The 22336-nt window shown below is 35.9% G+C and overlaps 1 protein-coding gene across 3 annotated transcripts in view; it reads left to right on the top strand.

The window, feature by feature from the left end:
* FBXL20 (F-box and leucine rich repeat protein 20) overlaps positions 1–22336 on the top strand; it is a 149806-nt gene that overhangs the window by 68148 nt on the left and 59322 nt on the right. For all 3 annotated transcript variants that reach the window (XM_077164543.1, XM_077164542.1, XM_077164544.1), the window contains exons 3-5: positions 17045–17099; positions 20981–21055; positions 22211–22305. In XM_077164543.1, coding sequence (XP_077020658.1) covers positions 17045–17099; positions 20981–21055; positions 22211–22305 — 225 coding nt within the window. The remainder of the gene's footprint in view (positions 1–17044; positions 17100–20980; positions 21056–22210; positions 22306–22336) is intronic.

The following is a 22336-nucleotide window of genomic DNA, read 5'->3' on the forward strand; positions in this document are numbered from 1 at the left end:
ATAAAAGTAAAAAATATCTAATGTTGAATAATCAGGTTGCAGTAGTACTTTTATAGGTGTTTTAAGTATTAGTTTATACAAGTACTGTCCAGTAGAAATATAATACAAGCCTCGCTACATAAAACATGTGTTAAAGAAACTGAAAAAGAAGCTTCAATTAGAGATAAGAGCACAGCCCATCTGGTCAGGACTAAGGTAAATTAGAATACAGGGGTAAGGATAACAGTGTCTGCATTTTAGAACTTCACCAACTGTATGAGACCAAAGAAAGAGAGGTTCATTTTGTCCAAAACCTAAATTATCTGTAGCACATAATTCAAGTCAACCTGTCTGATAGCTCATTTAAACAACCCAAACACCTGGTGCCCAGAATGGAAATTAGAGCTTATAATTTTGTATAGCTTAATGTATTACACAGATACATCCCAGAGTAGGTTGGGCAGATAATTTTAAAGTATTGGCAAAGTCCATTGAGGGACTAGAGGAAAAAAATTTGGAACTAATAAACTTTCCTATGAGGGAAACCCTTGATACTGTCTCAAACATTTCAGGCTCCCAAGTTACGATAGGCCTATGCCCTTTATTTTATTTTATTTTATTTTATTTTATTTTTATTTTTTGTATTTTACAGATAGCTGCTTTTTTTTTTAAATTAATTAACGGAAAAAAAAAACAAATTAACCCAACATTTAGAAATCATACCATTCTACATATGCAATCAGTAATTCTTAACATCATCACATAGATGCATGATCATCGTTTCTTAGTACATTTGCATCGGTTTAGAAGAACTAGCGACACACTAGAAAAAGATATAGAATGTTAATATACAGAAAAGAAATAAAAGTAATAATAATAGTAAAAACAAACAAACAAACAAACAAAAAACCTATAGCTCAGATGCAGCTTCATTCAGTGTTTTAACATGATTACTTTACAATTAGGTATTATTGTGCTGTCCATTTTTGAGTTTTTGTATCTAGTCCTGTTGCACAGTTTGTATCTCTTCAGCTCCAATTACCCATTATCTTACCCTGTTTCTACCTCCTGCTGGACTCTGTTACCAATGACATATTCCAAGTTTATTCTCGAATCTCCGTTCACATCAGTGGGACCATACAGTATTTGTCCTTTAGTTTTTGGCTGGACTCACTCAGCATAATGTTCTCTAGGTCCATCCATGTTATTACATACTTCATAAGTTTATCCTGTCTTAAAGCTGCATAATATTCCATCGTATGTATATACCATAGTTTGTTTAGCCACTCGTCTGTTGATGGACATTTTGGCTGTTTCCATCTCTTTGCAATTGTAAATAATGCTGCTATAAACATTGGTGTGCAAATGTCCGTTTGTGTCTTTGCCCTTAAGTCCTTTGAGTAGATACCCAGCAATGGTATTGCTGGGTTGTATGGCAATTCTATATTCAGCTTTTTGAGGAACCGCCAAACTGCCTTCCACAGTGGTTGTACCATTTGACATTCCCACCAACAGTGGATAAGTGTGCCTCTTTCTCCACATCCTCTCCAGCACTTGTCATTTTCTGTTTTGTTGATAATGGCCATTCTGGTGGGTGTGAGATGATATCTCATTGTGGTTTTGATTTGCATTTCTCTAATAGCCAGGGACATTGAGCATCTCTTCATGTGCCTTTTGGCCATTTGTATTTCCTCTTCTGAGAGGTGTCTGTTCAAGTCTTTTTCCCATTTTGTAATTGGATTGGCTGTCTTTTTGTTGTTGAGTTGAACAATCTCTTTATAAATTCTGGATACTAGACCTTTTTCTGATATGTCATTTCCAAATATTATCTCCCATTGTGTAGGCTGTCTTTCTACTTTCTTGATGAAGTTCTTTGATGCACAAAAGTGTTTAATTTTGAGAAGCTCCCATTTATTTATTTCCTTCTTCAGTGCTCTTGCTTTAGGTTTAAGGTCCATAAAACTGCCTCCAATTGTAAGTTTCGTAAGATATCTCCCTACATTTTCCTCTAACTGTTTTATGGTCTTAGACCTAATGTTTAGATCTTTGATCCATTTTGAGTTAACTTTTGTATAGGGTGTGAGATATGGGTCTTCTTTCATTCTTTTGCATATGGATATCCAGTTCTCTAGGCACCATTTATTGAAGAGACTGTTCTGTTCCAGGTGAGTTGGCTTGACTGCCTTATCAAAGATCAAATGTCCGTAGATGAGAGGGTCTATATCTGAGCACTCTATTCGATTCCATTGGTCGATATATCTGTCTTTATGCCAATACATGCTGTTTTGACCACTGTGGCTTCATAATATGCCTTAAAGTCAGGCAGCGCGAGACCACCAGCTTCGTTTTTTTTCCTCAAGATGTTTTTAGCAATTCGGGGCACCCTGCCCTTCCAGATAAATTTGCTTATTGGTTTTTCTATTTCTGAAAAATAAGTTGTTGGGATTTTGATTGGTATTGCATTGAATCTGTAGATCAATTTAGGTAGGATTGACATCTTAACTATATTTAGTCTTCCAATCCATGAACACGGTATGCCCTTCCATCTATTTAGGTCCTCTGTGATTTCTTTTAGCAGTTTTTTGTAGTTTTTTTATATAGGATTTTTGTCTCTTTAGTTAAATTTATTCCTAGGTATTTTATTCTTTTAGTTGCAATTGTAAATGGGATTCGTTTCTTGATTTCCCCCTCAGTTTGTTCATTACTAGTGTATAGAAATGCTACAGATTTTTGAATGTTGATCTTGTAACCTGCTACTTTGCTGTACTCATTTATTAGCTCTAGTTTTGCTGTGGATTTTTCCGGGTTTTCGACGTATAGTATCATATCGTCTGCAAACAGTGATAGTTTTACTTCTTCCTTTCCAATTTTGATGCCTTGTATTTCTTTTTCTTGTCTAATTGCTCTGGCTAGAACCTCCAACTCGATGCTGAATAACAGTGGTGATAATGGACATCCTTGTCTGTTCCTGATCTTAGGGGGAAAGTTTTCAATTTTTCCCCATTGAGGATGATATTAGCTGTGGGTTTTTCATATATTCCCTCTATCATTTTAAGGAAGTTCCCTTGTATTCCTATCTTTTGAAGTGTTTTCAACAGGAAAGGATGTTGAATCTTGTCAAATGCCTTCTCTGCATCAATTGAGATGATCATGTGATTTTTCTGCTTTGATTTGTTGATATGGTGTATTACATTAATTGATTTTCTTATGTTGAACCATCCTTGCATACCTGGGATGAATCCTACTTGGTCATGATGTATAATTCTTTTAATGTGTTGTTGGATATGATTTGCTAGAATTTTGTTGAGGATTTTTGCATCTATATTCATTAGAGAGATTGGTCTGTAGTTTTCTTTTTTTGTAATATCTTTGCCTGGTTTTGGTATGAGGGTGATGTTGGCTTCATAGAATGAATTAGGTAGTTTTCCCTCCACTTCGATTTTTCTTAAGAGTTTGAGGAGAGTTGGTACTAATTCTTTCTGGAATGTTTGATAGAATTCACATGTGAAGCCGTCTGGTCCTGGACTTTTCTTTTTAGGAAGCTTTTGAATGACTGATTCAATTTCTTTACTTGTGATTGGTTTGTTGAGGTCATCTATTTCTTCTTGAGTCAAAGTTGGTTGTTCATGTCTTTCCAGGAACCCGTCCATTTCCTCTAAATTGTTGTATTTATTAGCGTAAAGTTGTTCATAGTATCCTGTTATTACCTCCTTTATTTCTGTCAGGTCAGTAGTTATGTCTCCTCTTCCATTTCTGATCTTATTTATTTGTATCCTCTCTCTTCTTCTTTTTGTCAATCTTGATAGGGGCCCATCAATCTTATTGATTTTCTCATAGAACCAACTTCTGGTCTTATTGATTTTCTCTATTGTTTTCATGTTTTCAATTTCATTTATTTCTGCTCTAATCTTTGTTATTTCTTTCCTTTTGCTTGCTTTGGGATTAGTTTGCTGTTCTTTCTCCAGTTCTTCCAAATGGACAGTTAATTACTGCATTTTTGCCTTTTCTTCTTTTCTGATATAGGCATAGGGCAATAAATTTCCCTCTTAGCACTGCCTTTGCTGCGTCCCATAAGTTTTGATATGTTGTGTTTTCATTTTCATTCGCCTCGAGGTATTTACTAATTTCTCTTGCAATTTCTTCTTTGACCCACTTGTTGTTTAAGAGTGTGTTGTTGAGCCTCCACGTATTTGTGAATTTTCTGGCACTCTGCCTATTATTGATTTCCAACTTCATTCCTTTATGATCCGAGAAAGTGTTGTGTATGATTTCAATCTTTGTAAATTTGTTAAGACTTGCTTTGTGACCGAGCATATGGTCTATCTTTGAGAATGATCCATGAGCACTTGAAAAAAAGGTGTATCCTGCTGTTGTGGGATGTAATGTCCTATAAATGTCTGTTAAGTCTAGCTCATTTATAGCAATATTCAGATTCAATTCAGATGAATTGAAGTCTCCAACTATTATGGTATATGTGTCTATTTCCCTTTTCAGCATTTGTAATGTATTCCTCACGTATTTTGGGGCATTCTGGTTCGGTGCGTAAATATTTATGATTGTTATGTCTTCTTGTTTAATTGTTCCTTTTATTAGTATATAATGTCCTTCTTTGTCTCTTTTAACTGTTTTACATTTGAAGTCTAATTTGTTGGATATTAGTATAGCCACTCCTGCTCTTTTCTGGTTGTTATTTGCATGAAATATCTTTTCCCAAACTTTCACTTTCAACCTATGTTTATCTTTGGGTCTAAGATGTGTTTCCTGTAGACAGCATATAGAAGGATCCTGTTTTTTAATCCATTCTGCCAGTCTATGTCTTTTGATTGGGGAATTCAGTCCATTAACATTTAGTGTTATTACTGTTTGGATAATATTTTCCTCTACCATTTTGCCTTTTGTGTTATATATATCATATCTGACTTTCCTTCTTTCTACACTCTTCTCCATACCTCTCTCTTCTGTCTTTTCGTATCTGACTCTAGTGCTCCCTTTAGTATTTCTTGCAGAGCTGGTCTCTTGGTCACAAATTCTCTCAGTGACTTTTTGTCTGAGAATGTTTTAATTTCTCCCTCATTTTTGAAGGACAATTTTGCTGGATATAGGAGTCTTGGTTGGCAGTTTTTCTCTTTTAGTAACTTAAATATATCATCCCACTGTCTTCTAGCTTCCATGGTTTCTGCTGAGAAATCTGCACATAGTCTTATTGGGTTTCCCTTGTATGTGATGGATTGCTTCTCTCTCGCTGCTTTCAAGATCCTCTCTTTCTCTTTGACCTCTGACATTCTAACTAGTAAGTGTCTTGGAGAATGCTTATTTGGGTCTAATCTCTTTGGGGTGCGCTGCACTTCTTGGATCTGTAATTTTAGATCTTTCATAAGAGTTGGGAAATTTTCAGTGATAATTTCTTCCATTAGTTTTTCTCCTCCTTTTCCCTTCTCTTCTCCTTCTGGGATACCCACAACATGTATATTTGTGCGCTTCATATTGTCCTTGAGTTCCCTGATACCCTGTTCAAATTGTTCCATTCTTTTCCCGATAGTTTCTGTTTCTTTTTGGAATTCAGATGTTCCATCCTCCAAATCACTAATTCTATCTTCTGTCTCTTTAAATCTATCATTGTAGGTATCCATTGTTTTTTCCATCTTTTCTACTTTATCCTTCACTTCCATAAGCTCTGTGATTTGTTTTTTCAGTTTTTCTATTTCTTCTTTTTGTTCAGCCCATGTCTTCTTCATGTCCTCCCTTAATTTATCGATTTCGTTTTTGAAGAGGTTTTCCATTTCTGTTCATATATTCAGCATTAGTTGTTTCAGCTCCTGTATCTCATTTGAACTATTGGTTTGTTCCTTTGACTGGGCCATATTTTCAATTTTCTGAGCGTGATCCATTATCTTCTGCTGGCGTCTGGGCATTTAGTCAGATTTCCCTGGGTGTTGGACCCCACAGGTTGAAAGATTTTTCTGTGAAATCTCTTGGATCTGTTTTTCTTATCCTGCCCAGTAGGTGGCTCTCGTGGCACACATTTGTCTGCGGATTCCACCAATAAAAGTTGCTGTGGGTCCTTTAACTTTGGAAAACTCTCACCGTGGGGGAGGTTCGGCATCCAAAGCAGCTTGGAAGAGTGCCAGCCGGCCTGGGGGACCGAATGCGGGGAGGTTCGCCGGCCGCCGCAGCCCGGGAGAGCGCCCAACCGAATTTCCTAGTCGGCCCGGGGCGCCAAGCGTGGCGGTAGGACGCCAACTGCCGCAGCCTGTGAGAGTGCACTGTTCCCAGCCGGACCGGGGAGTCACGTGTTTGGAACGGACCCCCCGGTCACCGTTCTCTGCGGTCTGTGGATTTCCGACCCAACTCTCTCAGTTGGTCCGGGGGGCCTCGCATGGTGGAGGTGCCAGCCGCCACGGCTTGAGGGGACCGCCTGCCCAATTCTGCCAGCTGACCTGGGAAGGAGGAAGGGAGGGACTCCGGCCGCTTGCCGTTCCGCCCAGGAAAGCCCGCGCCCCTCGGCGGTCTCACCGGAGCTGGTTCTCCCAGACAGTCAGCCGTTCCAGGATGGGGTACGCCGTCCCTTTGATCTCCGTCATGGCTCCGGGAGCTGCTCTGTGTTGTCTCCACTCCCCCCCAGTAGCTGTTCTGGAGGAGGAAAGGTGAGGGTGGCAAGGCTGTTGAGGCCGGTGGCGGAGGAGCCGGTGAAGGCGGAAGAGGGCACGGTGGTGGTTGGAGAGCCGCCGGAGCAGGAGGAGAAAGGGAAGGATAAGGTGGCGGATGAGCGCCGCCGAGCCGGCGGAGAAGAAAGAGGGAGAGGAGGGCGGGCTGGCTGGCCGGGCGGGAGCACCGCCGGACCGGCGGAGAAGCCTATGCCCTTTATTTTGAGGCTTGCTCTTATGAAACTTATTTCTGTAGCGGAAAAGCTAAGCCTACTTATAGTTATGTCTAAGAGTTCCAGAAAATCTCATTTGTTGCTCAGAGGTGGTTTCTCTCTCTCTAAGCCCAATTCTGCAAGGAAAATCATTACACCCCGCCCCCCCCCCCCCGCATGTGGTTCATGACATCTAGGGAGTGAAAGTCTCCCTGGAAACATGGTGCATGACTCCCAGGGATAAGCCTGGCACCTTCCTGAGCAAAAGGGAAAAATGTAACAAAAATAAGGTATTAATGGCTAAGAGAGTTCAGATAGAGAGGAGAGGCTACTCTTATGCAACCTTCAGCTGGATACTGCTAATTGCCAAAGTTTGCCAAACTCCACCTAATACCTTCCTGTTAACCCTATAGAATGCCTAGGGCTCTATCTGAGATTCTAAAAAAGTTTCTCAAACTAAGATTACTTTCCAGAAACCTACAACCTCCAGATGGTTCCTAGGGAAAATAAATCCTGAAACCCAGACGATCAACCTCTCCAAGAACATCAGCTAGTTTCATCCCTGTATTCCATATTGTTGACACCCCTTTCCAACATGAAAAAGTTAGAATGGGTATAGCCCAAATACCCCTAAAGATTGGAAGAAGGGTCGAAGGAGAAGAAGGAGTTAGAACAAGAGAAGATAGGATTTAATAAATGAGTATGGCTGTTGAATCATTGTAGTAGTATTTCCTTTAGTCTCCAGTATCTTGGAGAGCTAGAAGGAAAAACCTGAAATTATGGAACTATAAGCCTTTCCAGGCTTTGAGATCTCTTCTGTAAGTACTTATTTGATGTACTTTGAACGTTATTGCTTTTTTGTTATATGTTTTATTTCATAATAAAAAATGTTAAAAGAAATTTTTAAAATTAAAAAAAGAAATATAACGCAAGCCAACATATATAATTTTAAATCTTCTAGTAGCCATATTGAAAAAATTAAAAACATAGAAAGTATAAAATTTTTCAGTGGTAGAACGCTCACTTTCCATGTAGGAGAACTGGGTTCATTCTGGGACCATGCACCTAAATATATATATATATATAATTTTAAAAATAAAAAAATTAATTTCAACAGTAAATTTAATTTAACCTTATATATCTAAAATATTATTTCAACATGCAATAAATATAAAAATTATTAATGAGATGAATTACATTTTTTTCATATTAAACCTAACTCCTGTACATAAATGAGTTCATATAATTGCTTTCTTCCCTATGTTTTCAACCACAGGGTAGGAACAGAGTCCCTTCTAACCCCATTGGTGGAACTGTTTAGCGGGGTTAGTCCCTTCTAACCCCATTGGTGGAACTGTTCACCAAATGAACAGTTGGTGGAGCTGTTCATTTCTAACAATGAAACCAGAATATAGAAAAGATAGTAACTTTCAGGCTCCACAAGAGTGATAATACTGAGGTGGTTTAATGCAGGAGCACATATTATAAATACAAATAAATAATCAGATCAAGAAAAAATTTTTTAAAAAAATAGAAAGAAAGAGCGCAAATGTGCCTTTATCTGAAACTACATAATTGCTATATTGGACTCAAATTTAGCCTTAGATTTCCTGGTAGCATAAATGAAATATTTTTAACAGTAAAGAAGAAATATATATATTACTTTATGAAAACAGTTCTTCTTAGCACTTATTTCTGAATGGTAATGTACTGTTTTCATGAGCAAAGTTTCATAGCAATTTCAGTCACAACTTTTTTTTTTTTTTTTTTTTTTTTTTTTAAAGGAAAGACAGAGAGAAGGAAGGAAGGATAGAAGGAAGGAAGGAAGGAAGAAAGGGAAACATCTTTAAACATTTTCTTGTTTTATTGTATTTTGTTTCTTTGTTTTTTTGTTACATGGGCTGGGGCCGGGAATCGAACCGAGGTCCTCCGGCATAGCAGGCAAGCACTTTGCCTGCTGAGCCACCGCGGCCCGCCTTCAGTCACAACTTTTATGATCACATTTTGTAGCACTGAATATAGCTGGACTTTTGATAGGATTTAGGATAGCACAAAGACTTTTTTTTATGGGTTTCTAGAATGGAAATACTCTTAGCTGTTGATTGAAGATTGATTATTGTACTTCAAATCAGGTGAACAAGTAGTAGGTTTATCATTCTTTGATGAAAAAAAAAAGCCTATTTATGACTTCCATACCAATAAAGCATTATCCTGCTTTTATATTGATTTTTTTTTTCGATGCATGGTCTGGGAATCGAACCTGGGAGCCACATGGAAGGCAAGTATTCTACCACTGAATCACCCATGCACCCTATATTGAATTTTAATTCCTCAAGAAACAATGCTAGATTATTTTCAGCACATAAACAAGTAGTTAATGAATTGCTCAAAATTCTATCCCATAGATAATTTTTGCCTGGAAAATGTTTATAGCAGGTGGTTTTGCCAGTTATCCAACAGATCTCTGTAGTGAATCTAATGTAGAGCAGCAGAACTTCCCACTCACCTCAGCCTAGTTAATAATAAAGTAGCTGTGAGTTGTACATCTAAGTAACTAAATGATTTAATGTGCTGTATGAACTTACCAGAAATGAACTGATTAGGTTTACACAGTATCTGCTAAAGTAATTTTGGTTTCAAAATAATAGGTAGGACACTGTTCTAGTTTGGTAGCTGCCAGAATGCAATATACCAGAAATGGAATGGCTTTTAAAAAGGGGAATTTAATGAGTTGCTAGTTTACAGTTCTAAGGCTGAGAAAATGTCTAATCAGAGGTATCCAGGGAAAGATCGTGGTTCAAGAAGGCCGATGAAGTTCAGGGTTTCTCTCTCGGTTGGAAAGGTACATGGTGAATATGGTCAGGGTTTCTCTCATCTGGAAGGGCACGTGGCAAACACGGTGTTATCAACTAGCTTTCTCTCCTGGCTTCCTGTTTCATGAAGCACATTGGGAGGCATTTTCCTTCTTCATCTCCAAAGGTCGCTGGCTGAATCTCTCATTTTCCAAACGTTTCCACTTTTATAGGACTCCAGTAAAGCAAGACCCACTGAAATGGGTGGAGACACATCTCCCCTAATCCAGTTTAGCAACCACTCTTAATTTGGTTACATCTCCAGGGAAATGATCTAATTACAGTTTCAAACATACAGTATTGAATAGGGGTTAGAAGAAATGGCTACCTTTATAAAATGGGATTAGGATTAAAACATGGCTTTTCTAGGGTACATACATCATTTCAAACCAGCACAGACACCTAGGGCGTTGTGTAAGATTCTACTAGGGTTCCGTGCACTAGGGTAACATTCCAGAAACCTACAACCTCCGGATGGATCCTTAGACCAGATAAATCCTGAAATACATAGGGGACAACCTCTCCAGAACATCGACAAGTTCCACCCCCATCCCATATTATCGACAGCCCCTTCCAACGTGAAAAAATTAGAATGGGCATAGCTCAAATACCCCTAAAGAGTGGAAGAAAGATCAAAGATGAAGGTGGAGCTGTACAGAGAAGGCAGTGTTTAACAAATGAGTGTGATTGCTGAATCAATGTATTGATATTTCTTTTAGTCTCCCAGTACCTTAGGGCAGCTGGAAGTAAGAACCTAGAGTTGTAGAATTGTAACCCATACCAAACTCTGAAATCTATTTTACAACTAATTGTTGCAGTGTGCTTTGAAATTTATTGCTTTTTCATATATATGTTATTTTTCACACAAAAAAGAAAAACTATATTTCTTCTAGCCTCCAGTGTTTTAGAGCCACAAGGAAAAGTCTGAAATAGTGGAATGGTAACCCATAACAAACTCTGAAATCTGTTCTGTATCTGCTTGTTGAAGTATATTTTGAAAATCATTCCTTTTTTTCTTTTCTTTGTATATATGTTATATTTAATAATAAAAAAATGTTTAAAAAATAATAGGTAACTGAAAATAGCTGGATAACAAGAACTGTTGTTTGCTATGTGGCCTTTCCAAATTTGTGACCATAAATCATTTCAAAAACATTTAGGATGCTTATTTTTCTATTCTTTAGAACTGAGGTGTACATCTGATCTATTTAAAAATATTTTCACTTCGAAATACAAGTTAAATAGGAAGGGAAGCCAACATACAGCCCTAATTTAAGAGGTTGGAGATTATCTGATTTTTCAGAGTGTGTCCGCCAGCTCCAATTCAATTAGTAATATGAAAAATGTGGTCTTTGTCTTCACATTAATAACCAATCATGTATAGAACACTCTTAGAACTTAACCCATAATATATTCTTATCTAAAGAGTCAAAGCTAAGTCCATAATGGCTATAAGTAACATACTTTGCTTTTAGCAGATTTTTCTACAGGATCATGGGGAATAACCATATGGCTTAATTCTACCTGAAGCCCTCTTGCTCCTTGTTTAAAATAGGGGCATATTAAGCACTCTTCTGTAGTTTGATAAAGCCACTAGCATACAGTTTTAATGAACAGATCCTGTCAACTAATGATATATTGTGAGGGTTAAGAAGATTACAGTTTTGAAAATGTGATTATGTACTCTGTTACAGTTACCAAGTATTGGAGACCTCCAGTCACTTCAGGCTTTAGCACTTCAAGTAGCCAAAGATCTTTGGCAAGTGCCTTTTCAAAAGAAGTATAAAGTAATTAAAAAATGGCTTCCTTCTCCCTCCCCTCCCATCACCATCTTTCCTCCCATAAAAAGCCTATTCTTTACCCAAAGGTAATGGTTATATCCTCTTACATCTATGTATATGTACATACATACATGCATGTGTTTATATATACATATTTTATTATTTTTACAAAAATGGAAGCATGCTATAAGTACTATTCTACAGCTTAGTTTTGTTTCTGCCTTTTTTTCCCTTCATTTAATAATCTTTTCAGGTTAGTTCATATAGCTTTGCCTCAATCTTCTTAATGGCTGCTAAGTAATCTATTCCATTAAATAAAATTTATTTCCTGATGTATGTTAAAGTTGATTCTAGCTTTTTGTTATTTCAAATAATGATACTTTAAATATTCTGATTGTCACTTTTACTCAAACTTTTGCTTGTATAGGATATAGTATGATTTTTATTTTAATGGACACTGAAAAATTACTTTCCAAACATGCATCCATAGATGTTCCCACAGTATGAATGCAAGTACCTGTTTTGTTATACCCTCTCCAGAACCATTCTATGCCTTTTTTTTTTTTTTAATACGAGCTATACTAAGAGAGATTGCTCAAGGTTTGGGATGTTTTTCATGAGACTGTCAAGCCAAGAGAAATTGAGAAAAAATCCTTTCCTTTTTCCAGAACTGTACCATGGGTAACCTTATCTCAAAATGTACTCTCAATATTGATCATAACAGCCAACCCCATGTTCTCCAAAGATTTAGTATTAAGTTGTGGGGTTTTTTTTGTTTTTTTTGTACATTAATATTTAAATATAACTAGGCCCTGTTATTCTTCTATACGGTGTCTCAGAGATTTGGCCAAGGTTTTTTGCTTCCTAATATTCCTCATTGTATCAAGAGTAGGAAAATTGGAGGCCTAAATGTTCTCAAGCCAGGGGCTGGTTAAAGCTAGACCAGTGTATCAACAATCTATTAGTAAGAGATGAGGAAAGGAGAAATTTTTTGTTTTAGGGAGTCAAACAGGATCCTTAAACAGTGGCAGACAGCTAGTAGAATTTAATAGCCCTTCATTCCATCTCAGGTTTTTAAATCTCTTTAACCATAGCTATTCCAGTTTTAGATGTAGGTATCTTAAGAAGTAATTATGTAAAGGGTTAAAGTGTGTAGAAAAGAACCACTTAAACATGGTCTAAGATACCTGTCCTAAAGATGATGAGGTGTTGGAAAGTGCTAAGTATAATGTTGCTTGTTTTTCTGCCCCAGCATATAGATTTTTTCAATAGTGTTTCTTCCTGATTTATCTCACAAATGTATATTTCTAAGTAAGTATAGTGATGTTTTCTATTTAAATTAATTCATTCTTGGAAGAATGAATGGCTCATGTGAGGGAAAAAAAATTGATGCCATCTGAAACCCTGGCAGCCTACCAGTAATTCTTATATTTGGGTTTCTAAAGACAGTTATCTCCATTGTCTTATATGTAGAAGAAATAGAAATCTAAGAGTTATTGATTAATACTCAGATATTTAGGCATATTACTTGTGGAGTGGTAGAAGGGCTTCAAGAAGGCTTATGACATCCATCTTATTAGGGAGCCAAATCAGAACTAGAAAGACCAATCTCTTATTACTTGAATAGAGGAGTACACTGTATTTGTCTTTTCCTTTTCCTTTTTTTTTTTTTAATTTACCATAATGTCAAAATTCAGGTGAAAAGTTAATATGGGATGTTAACATTTAGACACTCATTCAGTTAGAATGTAATGATGGAAATACCACTGTTGTGATGCATGCTTCAGAGAGTCTCCTCAGTCTGCAAACATTTGACCACCAGCCCCACATTTCATTTCTATTACTGTGGTTTCTTCTGTAATGAACCTTTCTATTTGAAAGGTTACTAAAGTCTAGGTAGGATTGATACCTGTGAGGCCTCTCACCTGTGCCCTCCAAACATGTGTAAGATTATATTTATACAAATTGCTCAAGGGCTAGTGATGATTTGGCAGATGTTTATGAAATTTCACATCAAAGTACTGTACGGTGGGGCAGGCAATGGTGGCTCAGTGGCAGACTTCTCGCCTGCCATGCCAGACCCCGGGTTGGATTTCTGGAGCCTGCTCAAAAAAAAAAAAAAAAAAAGTATTGCACAGTGGATGACAGGTAAAAGCAGCAGCATTTCAGCAATGGAGGAATGTTTGTTGCATTAGGTAAATTTATTGTTTTAGAAATTGAGGTAACTTGATTGGGGGTATATATGTTTATTTGAGTGTGAAAGATGGTAATCAATTTTAAAGAAGATGGGAAATTTATTGTTAAGAGGAGCCATCAGGATGGTGGCGAGACTGCCGTAAAGGAACAAGATAAGTATCTGGCCTCTGTTGTTAACGTTTATACTCTCTTTTGCCTGTCATTTTAAAACTGAAAAGGCAAAAAAAGAAATAACAGATAAGCCAAGTAAGATTTGAAAATGGAGAGATGTAGAAAAGAACAGGAATCAAAAACAGTTAAAAGGATAGTAAAGTGTAATAAAAGAAGAGAACATAACAATATAAAATTGGCAAGGAAAAATAAAATACTACATCAGTTACATAAAAAGATGAAGGTTTTACATTCTAGTCCTGTCTTTACCTTCTGTATCAAGCTGCCTCCTTGGGATCTCCACTCAAATATAATGTATCTGAAACAGAACTCTTGATAAAGCTACAAACATATTTATCCTTCAGTGTTTCCCATTTGAGTTAATGGCACCATTAACCACTCTGCAGTTCATACCAGAAATTTATTTCTCTTTCCCTTGCCCTCTCACCCAGTCCATCAGCAAGTCCTATGAGATCCATCCTCTTCTCTTCATCTCCTGTGCAGCTGTCCTGGCCTAAGCCTCTTCCTTAGATGAGAGCTGTGCTCTCCCAATTTGTCTGCTTGCTGCAACTTTTGTGCTCAAGCCATCTATTTTCCACACCACAGCTATGGTGATCTTTTCTAATATAAATAAGATCATATCACTCATTGGCCTAAAACTCTCCTGTGGTATCTCCTGGACTGAGAATACAATCCAAACATTTTACTGTGACTATAAAACTTTCTTACATAATCTACCCCTTTCTAACTCTCCAAATTTCACTTGATATCTTCAACTAAAATATGAGTGATAATATAACCTATCTCATAGGATTGTTGTAAGAAGTCTTGGGGTTAATACATGTGAAGGGCTTAGAATAATACCTGACATAGGAACTCAATAAATTGTGTTACTACTGCTGTACTCCAGCCTCACTGACTTTCTTCCTCTTGGCCTTCATCATACGCCTACTGTTTTTTCTACCCAGAATGTTCCTCCCCTTCCCCCACCCCCATCCTGGCCACCCTGGTTCATGTGGTCATTCAGGTCCCAGATCAAATGTCTACTCCTTGGGGTGGCTTTCCCTGACCACACTTCCATCATATTACTCTACTTTATATTCTTTATAACACTATCACTCTCTAAAGTTTTCTCATTCTACTAACTTTGTGTCTATCTTCCGTCCCTTGACCATAAGCTGAACCACAGTAGGGACATAACAATGCTTATAGATAGAAGACAGTAAAAATATTTTTTTGAATGAATACATGAAACTCATTCCCTCTAAATATGAATGGTTTTCTTTGCTTTCTGGCAAGCTGAGAAAAGCTTCTGACCACAGCTTCCAGAGAAGTTGCTCATCATTGTAACTAGACTTTCCCCAGCCTATCTACCCATCTGATCCTCCTGAGAGAATACAGAGTTTCTAGACGTAGATAGCCTAAAAACACCTATATTAATTTTATTATTTGTTCCATAATTGTTCCCTAGACTTTTGTCCAGAGACTTCCTTGCCCCTTGCTGGTGTCTTGGTGAGATTGCAGGATAAAAATCAGTTACGTGTACTCACTATGTTGCCTCTAACTCAGTATGTTTTGATTTATCATTTTAATCAGTCCCTTACATGAGCCTCTCTGTAGTTGAAGTAAATCAAGAGGAGATCATTTGTTTAGCAATGTGACTGTGTGATTGTGAAAACCTTGTGTCTGATGCTTCTTTTATCTACCTTATGGACAGATGAGTGAAACATATGGATTAAAAATAAATAAATAATAGGGGGAACAAATGTTAAAATAAATTTAGTAGACTGAAATGCTAGTGATCGATGAAAGGGAGGGTTAAAGAGTATGGTATATATGATTTTTTTCTGTTTTCTTTTTATTTCTTTTTCTGAATTGATACAAATGTTCTAGGAAATGATCATGATGATGAATATACAACTATGTGATGATATTGTGAATTACTGATTATATATGTAGAATGGAATGATCATATGGTTAGAATGTGTTTGTATGTTGGTACATTTAATAAGTAAAATAAATTTTAAAAAAAGGAAATAATTTGTAAGAAAGCATTAGGGAATTTTAAAAAACAGTTCTACTGCTTTTTCTGGTGTTCTGATATCATGCCACTACTTCAATCATGAAAGTACCTCCTGCTTCAAAACTGAAAACACTTACCGAATGCACATGCCTTTCTGTCTGACATAATTATTAGCACAGTTTATTCCAGGTTCCAAACAGTGACTGATAACCTCTTATCACTAAACAACAAAATCTTGTTCTTTTAAGCTGACTCAGAAGCTTTTTACACTTAAGTTAACTATGGAATAGTAAGTTTTCCAAACTAGTACTTCCTGGCCTCCACTTTGTCAACACTCCATTTATCTTAAGGGTTGTCATAAAATTCTTAAAGCAAAATTAATTTTTATCCACTTAAATCTTTAAAGTACATACTATATTGTATTTTTTGCCACTTGCTGAAGAGCCACCTTCTTATTCAGATCAAGATGGCCTTATTTAAGGATGTGTTCATGAGCAAAGAGGGCTTCGAGCAGAAGTGACTCTCATTTTATTTCAGGATGCCCTAACCTGTTTATACAGGTGACTTTTGGAGAGAATTTATTGGCTTTAAGCAAATAAATTTTTGGCCTACTTCAAATCAAATATTTATTTTTTAGAAGACTGATAAAAATTCTAGGCAGTAAATATTTCCTAACATTGATGTTGCAAGTTAAATCAGTTTTGTAATTTCCTAAATTTGAACTAGTGAGTTGCTGTTTTATATTTATTACATTATTATTTTATCCTGTATTTTCCTCCTATCTGCAAATTTTTTTCCAAAATATCCTTCCCTAATCTATTTCTTTTGATAATCAGAGGTAGGGGGGGATTTTTTTTCCTTTTAAAACAGTGTATCAATAGAAATCTTTTATCATCCTTTGATGTGAGTAATTGAATTTGTGGTACTTAGATTTACATTATCCACTGAAAGATTACTTATTCCCCTTATGTTTTGTTTTGTTTTTTGGGTACATGGTTCAGTAATTGAATCCCCTTAGGTTTTGTGTGGCAATATTATCTTCGTAAAGTGCTAAAGGTTTTTTTGTGTGTTTGTTTGAAAGGACTTCTGCTTTCTTTTTTTTTTTTTCCCCTTGGTTTGTGTTAGCCTAATCAATTATTTATAGGCAAAAATCAAGAGAAACTACTTTATCAAATAATACAGCTTGTCTCCTCTCTTTTTGTTTTAGAATATTCTCTTTTCTGGATGTGGTTACCTTATGTCGCTGCGCTCAGGTCTCCAGGGTAAGAATGGTTGGCATGCTCACAAGAGGACCCTTTCCTGAGACTGATGGTGAAAGCCTCTGTAGTAGGCTAACCATTTATTTCAGTATTAGTTGTATGTTATATTTCGAACGATGTTATTTAACCCATGGCATATCCAAACCCATGTAAATGTACAATGGGATTCTACTGTATTTTCTGAATCTAACTTTAATTTTTTTATAACTCTTGACTATTTGTAAAATATAAACAGAAGAAACCTTTTCAATGAAAGAACATGAAACATGAAAATTAAAAGATGTCTAGGCTCAATTCAATATTGTTTCATTTGGTTTTCCTGGATAGGATTTGTGCATATGACAGTTGTAGGAGCTACAAGGATTTCTCAGTATATAAGAGAAATGCAGTCTAACTAATGAAACATTTTCTTCTGGTACAATAACATTTTGGGGGTCAGGGCAGGGGAGAAGTTAGGGAGACATGATAATATTTTGTTTTTAATTTAATGCTTTTGTGGTCATTATCAAATGGTTGAAAAGAATCACTAAACCTCATTTCTACTTGTAAGTAAAGGGTACTAATTAAATGTGCAATATTAGCTTTTTCTTTATACATTTGAAACAAGAAATAAGCTATACCAACAGAAGTTTCCTTAAGTCGAAACTCATTTTTACCTTAATCATAACAGATACAAGATTTAGTTGAAAGAGATACTACAAAGCTAACTCTGTTTTTCCTGTTGTATCTGTCATTTTTCTATTTTCCCTGGTTTTGGGGTGTTTGTCTTCCAGAAATATCACAAGACTAGTTTAAATAGTCCCTGACTTCAAGTCATCCTAAGTGAGATTTTAGTGGTCTAAAGTCCTGTTAACCTTTATTATTGTTTTGATTTTTAACTGTCAGTACTCATTTTTTTAAAGTAATCATTTCTTTAATAAATAGCTTTGTACCATTAATGAAGGCTCTTATAGGCGGCTTTGTAGCAAGATCGAAGTCTCATACTATCTCCTCTTACTCTTTCCTCAAAATATAATAGGTAGATTGTTAGAAATGATGAAAAAGTTTTGGTAACGGATAGTGGTGATAGTAACACAACATTTTACATGTGACTAATGCCACTGAATTGTGCACTTAAAACTGGTTAAAATGGCAAATTTTATACTACATAAATTTTATACTATGTGTTCCCACAATACAATTTTTTAAAATAAAGATAATATTTAAAAAAGAAGGAGTTGTAGCACAAACCAGAGTTCATTCCCAAAGTCAATTTCTACATTATTTTTCTCTCTTTGTCAGTAGGCATTGCTGTGACAAAACAGTGAAATATCATGATCCTATTGGCTGCCACTGATAGAAAGTATAGAATGATTGGTATGGAAGAATTACTCTATGAACCACTCCTAATATCTTTCGTAATATGAATATATAGTAATTAACATAGCAGAATTAATGAGACCTATAATTGCCTTTTATCAAATGAACTGAACAGTGACTTTTTGTTTGTTCCTTCACTTAACAGGTATTTATTGAAAACCTCCTATATGGTAATAGATGGTGGCGATGGTAGCACACCATTGTGAACATAATAAACAACATTGAAACATGTATCTGAAAGTAATTGAAAGGGAAAATGTTTGATTGTATGTATGGTAACAGAATAAAAATTTTAAACATCCATGAAACTACACTACACAGTGAACTCTAAACCATGTGCTATAGTTAACAGTACAATTATAAAAATGTACTAGTGTCAGTTGTAACAAATATTCCATACCAGTTCAAGGCGTTAATAATAGGATGGCATATGGGAATCCTGTATTTTATGCATGATTGTTCTGTAAACCCACGACTTCTCCAATAAAGGAAAAAAAGCTACCATGTACCAGGTGCTATCATAAGTGCTAAATATGTAATGGTTATATCTTAGAGTATTGTGTTATCATGATGTTATCTGTGTGGGTGGACCAAGTGTCCCCTTAAATCTCCATCATCACCACCAGCATCTCCTCAAATAAACAAATAGAAAAAAGTTATTGTAGGAAATTCACCTTGACTTCTGTATCTCAAAACTGTACTAAATTTCTGTATCAGCTATTTCGAAAACAACCAGTAGTTTTTTTGTTAATGATTTTTTGAAATGATGTTTTTGTCCCTAGTACTTGTTTGGTCTTTCTGAACACTGCCATTATAAATGCTCTTATAAATGAGTGGGTTTTCCTTTCCGTCTCCATGTGAAGCTAAGGTTATCATTGAGAAACAAAATTCCCAGACCAGTGTCTAAATCTTTTTAGTTGGAGTATCATCCCAGGAATGTTGATTTTTAGTGAGTTTTATTGCAGGTTCCTCTTTCCATATAATGCATGTTAAAAGAAAAGAAAACACAATACCAGTTTTCATTAAATCTGGATCATTGGTACATCAGTAATTAACCTATTATTTTTTATACTGGAAGTGGGTTTTTTGTTGGTTTTTGTTTTGTTTTGTTTTCAAGCACACTTTAGAGAGGAACCTGTTGTTTCTATTTTTAGCCTGAGTTATGCCTGCTTACTGTTTGCTTCCACTTAGAAAACAGTATAAGGAAATGAGAAATAGATAAAATCAGAGGTATATTTAGCCCAAGAATCTATTCAAGACATGATCTTTCAAGTTTTATCTGTTGCCTCCCATGGCTAGCCATTAGAAAAAAGAATTGGAAAAATATGAAGCCATGGAAAGAAAAGTAACATTGAACTCCTGATAAAACCGACATTTCTAAAGTGATAACTGCTTGCTTGCTTGTACCTCTGACATCTGTCTTTTTCACTGATTGTGTGATAATTATCCTAGAGCTTGCAAATATATCCAGAATTTCTTTTGTAGAAATTATAGAATTTCATAGATATGGTATAACTAGTATTTAATCTTTTTTTATTTGTTGTAATAAGAGATAATACTCTAAATTTGTAACTCTAAATAGTATTAAGACTTTGTTCAAATTTTAAATTGAATAGGCCAAACTTTTAAAGTCTTCTCAAAATATAGAATGATCCACAACAATTAACTCCTCCTGGGGTCATTTCTCACTTAATTCTGAAAGAAAAAAACTTAGAAACATTCCTGCCTCCTTTTAGTTTCTTTGAATAGATATATAAGAAGGTTAAACTTCCCATTTTTTTCAAATTATCGCTGAATCTAGTTGGAGAGTAAAGATATCAATTGAGAAGCAGATCTGAGGGAGCCCGTTGTTGAGAAGGAAAAGCATTAAAGTCTTGTCATGTGTACAGAGAGATGATAGTGTCTTTTCTTAGCCCCAAATCATTATATCACATTTCCATGTCCAGCTAAAAGATGCATAGATAAGCAAATATTTTTGAGCAAGATGAATTGAGTATTGTCCCCATTCTTTGGTTTCATCCTCATCCTAGTCCCAAATAGGGATGGAGCAAGAGACTTGCTTTCCATCAGTGGAACTTCCATCTCATTTTGGAATTAGAAACTAGAACATTCCAGTTAGAAAATAATTTCTTTGATAAATGTCAAAACCTTGCCCTTTCCCCAACTTCCCTAACCTAAAATCTTTTGTTGGTGTTAATTTCTGTACCACTCATTTATGAGGTGATCTGATTGGAGAATAAAGTACAGCTCAAAAGAAAGGCAGAGGGCGGGCCACGGTGTCTCAGCAGGCAAGAATGCTTGCCGGCCATGCCAGAGGACCTGGGTCTGATTCCCGGTGCCTGCCCATGTTAAAAAAAAAAAAAAAGAAAGGCAGATCTTTTGGGAGTTAATGGTGGGGATTTAGAAATGTTTTTGATCCATTTCTGCCATCAGTTGGTTGTCATTAAGTTGAATTGTTGATTTAAATATCACGTTTCCCCTTCATTTCAGCTGCTGCTCATTCTGTCCCTTTTTCTTCAAAATAGGCCTGGAATGTTCTGGCTCTGGATGGCAGTAACTGGCAACGAATTGACCTGTTTGATTTCCAGAGGGATATTGAGGTATAATTATGCTGTGTGTGGCCCCTTTTTTTCTTGTTAAAGTATAATTACAGCATGAAACAGATTAACTCCAGCCATATAAATAGCCTTTTCCCTAGAGAGAAAAACTATTAATTTTAGTGCATCTGAGCTTCACAAGAGCCTCAAAGGAGCCTTTGAAACTCCCTAAGAGCTCATTCAGTTTTTGAGAATGAGCAGAATTATTTCACTGTGAAATAGTACTAAAATTTTTTTGGATTTGTTTTTGCAGTGGAAGTGTGAACCTGTGTCTGCTCATCTTAAGGAAGTCATTTTATATTTGTTTATTGAAGAACAAGTGGCGTTAAATTTGTTAGAAGATGATATTTAGCATATTCTTGAGATGAGCATTTTGGTTCTTAAGGAGACTGGAGATAGTTTTTTTTTTTTGAGAATGAAAAAAAGTAAATAAATAAAGCCAAGGTCATTTATTGAATTGATTTTTCTGGGGAAAAATAGGTTTTCTTCCCCTCCCACTTCTCTCCTGCATTTTGGGGTCAAATAAACTTAAGCTTAAGGTCACGCTTAAGCTTAATTTACATTAACCTGAATTTAAGCTCTCTGATCCTGAGAGTAGAAATAGTAGTTTCCTTATAGTATTGAGTGTCTTTTTTTTTTCTTCTTCAATTTTCAGTGGAAATAATTATCGAGACTCATGTAAGAAATTTAAGAAAACCTTGCATAAGCTCTCCATTAACTTCAGAAAATACTTTAAAAATAATATCCAGTGACATTATGTTGGGGCTTTGTTTTTCACAATTCTCTAATTTTTATGGATCTAAATGTTTAAACCAATACTCTCCGTACAACCATTCAGCAAGCCTTCATGAAGTGTTCCGTTACTGTCTTTTAGTACTTATGGTTTAACCAGGAAGAGCAGAACATAGCACTGTTTCTCCAAATATCTTACAGATTGAACAAAACAAAGATAGAGAGTTTAGGCGTGTTTCAAGTAGTTGGGTTAGTAAGGAAAGCTTTCTTAGAATACATAAGCTGAAGTTTTGCTTATGAATTAATTTGGTCTTTAAAATGAATAGAAACCTTTTTCTTTGTTTATGCATTGTTAAAAATCAAAATGAGTGTTTTTCAAAAGCAGTGAGGTGGCTTATATTTTTGTTTACCTGTCTTTTTTTACAGGGCCGGGTAGTGGAGAATATTTCAAAAAGATGTGGGGGCTTTTTACGAAAGTTGAGTCTTCGTGGGTGTCTTGGAGTAGGAGACAATGCATTAAGGTTAGAATATAACTGTTGATTAACTTATCTT

The sequence above is a fragment of the Tamandua tetradactyla genome, chromosome 6, assembly GCF_023851605.1.
Source record: "Tamandua tetradactyla isolate mTamTet1 chromosome 6, mTamTet1.pri, whole genome shotgun sequence".
Classification (NCBI taxonomy): domain Eukaryota; kingdom Metazoa; phylum Chordata; class Mammalia; order Pilosa; family Myrmecophagidae; genus Tamandua; species Tamandua tetradactyla.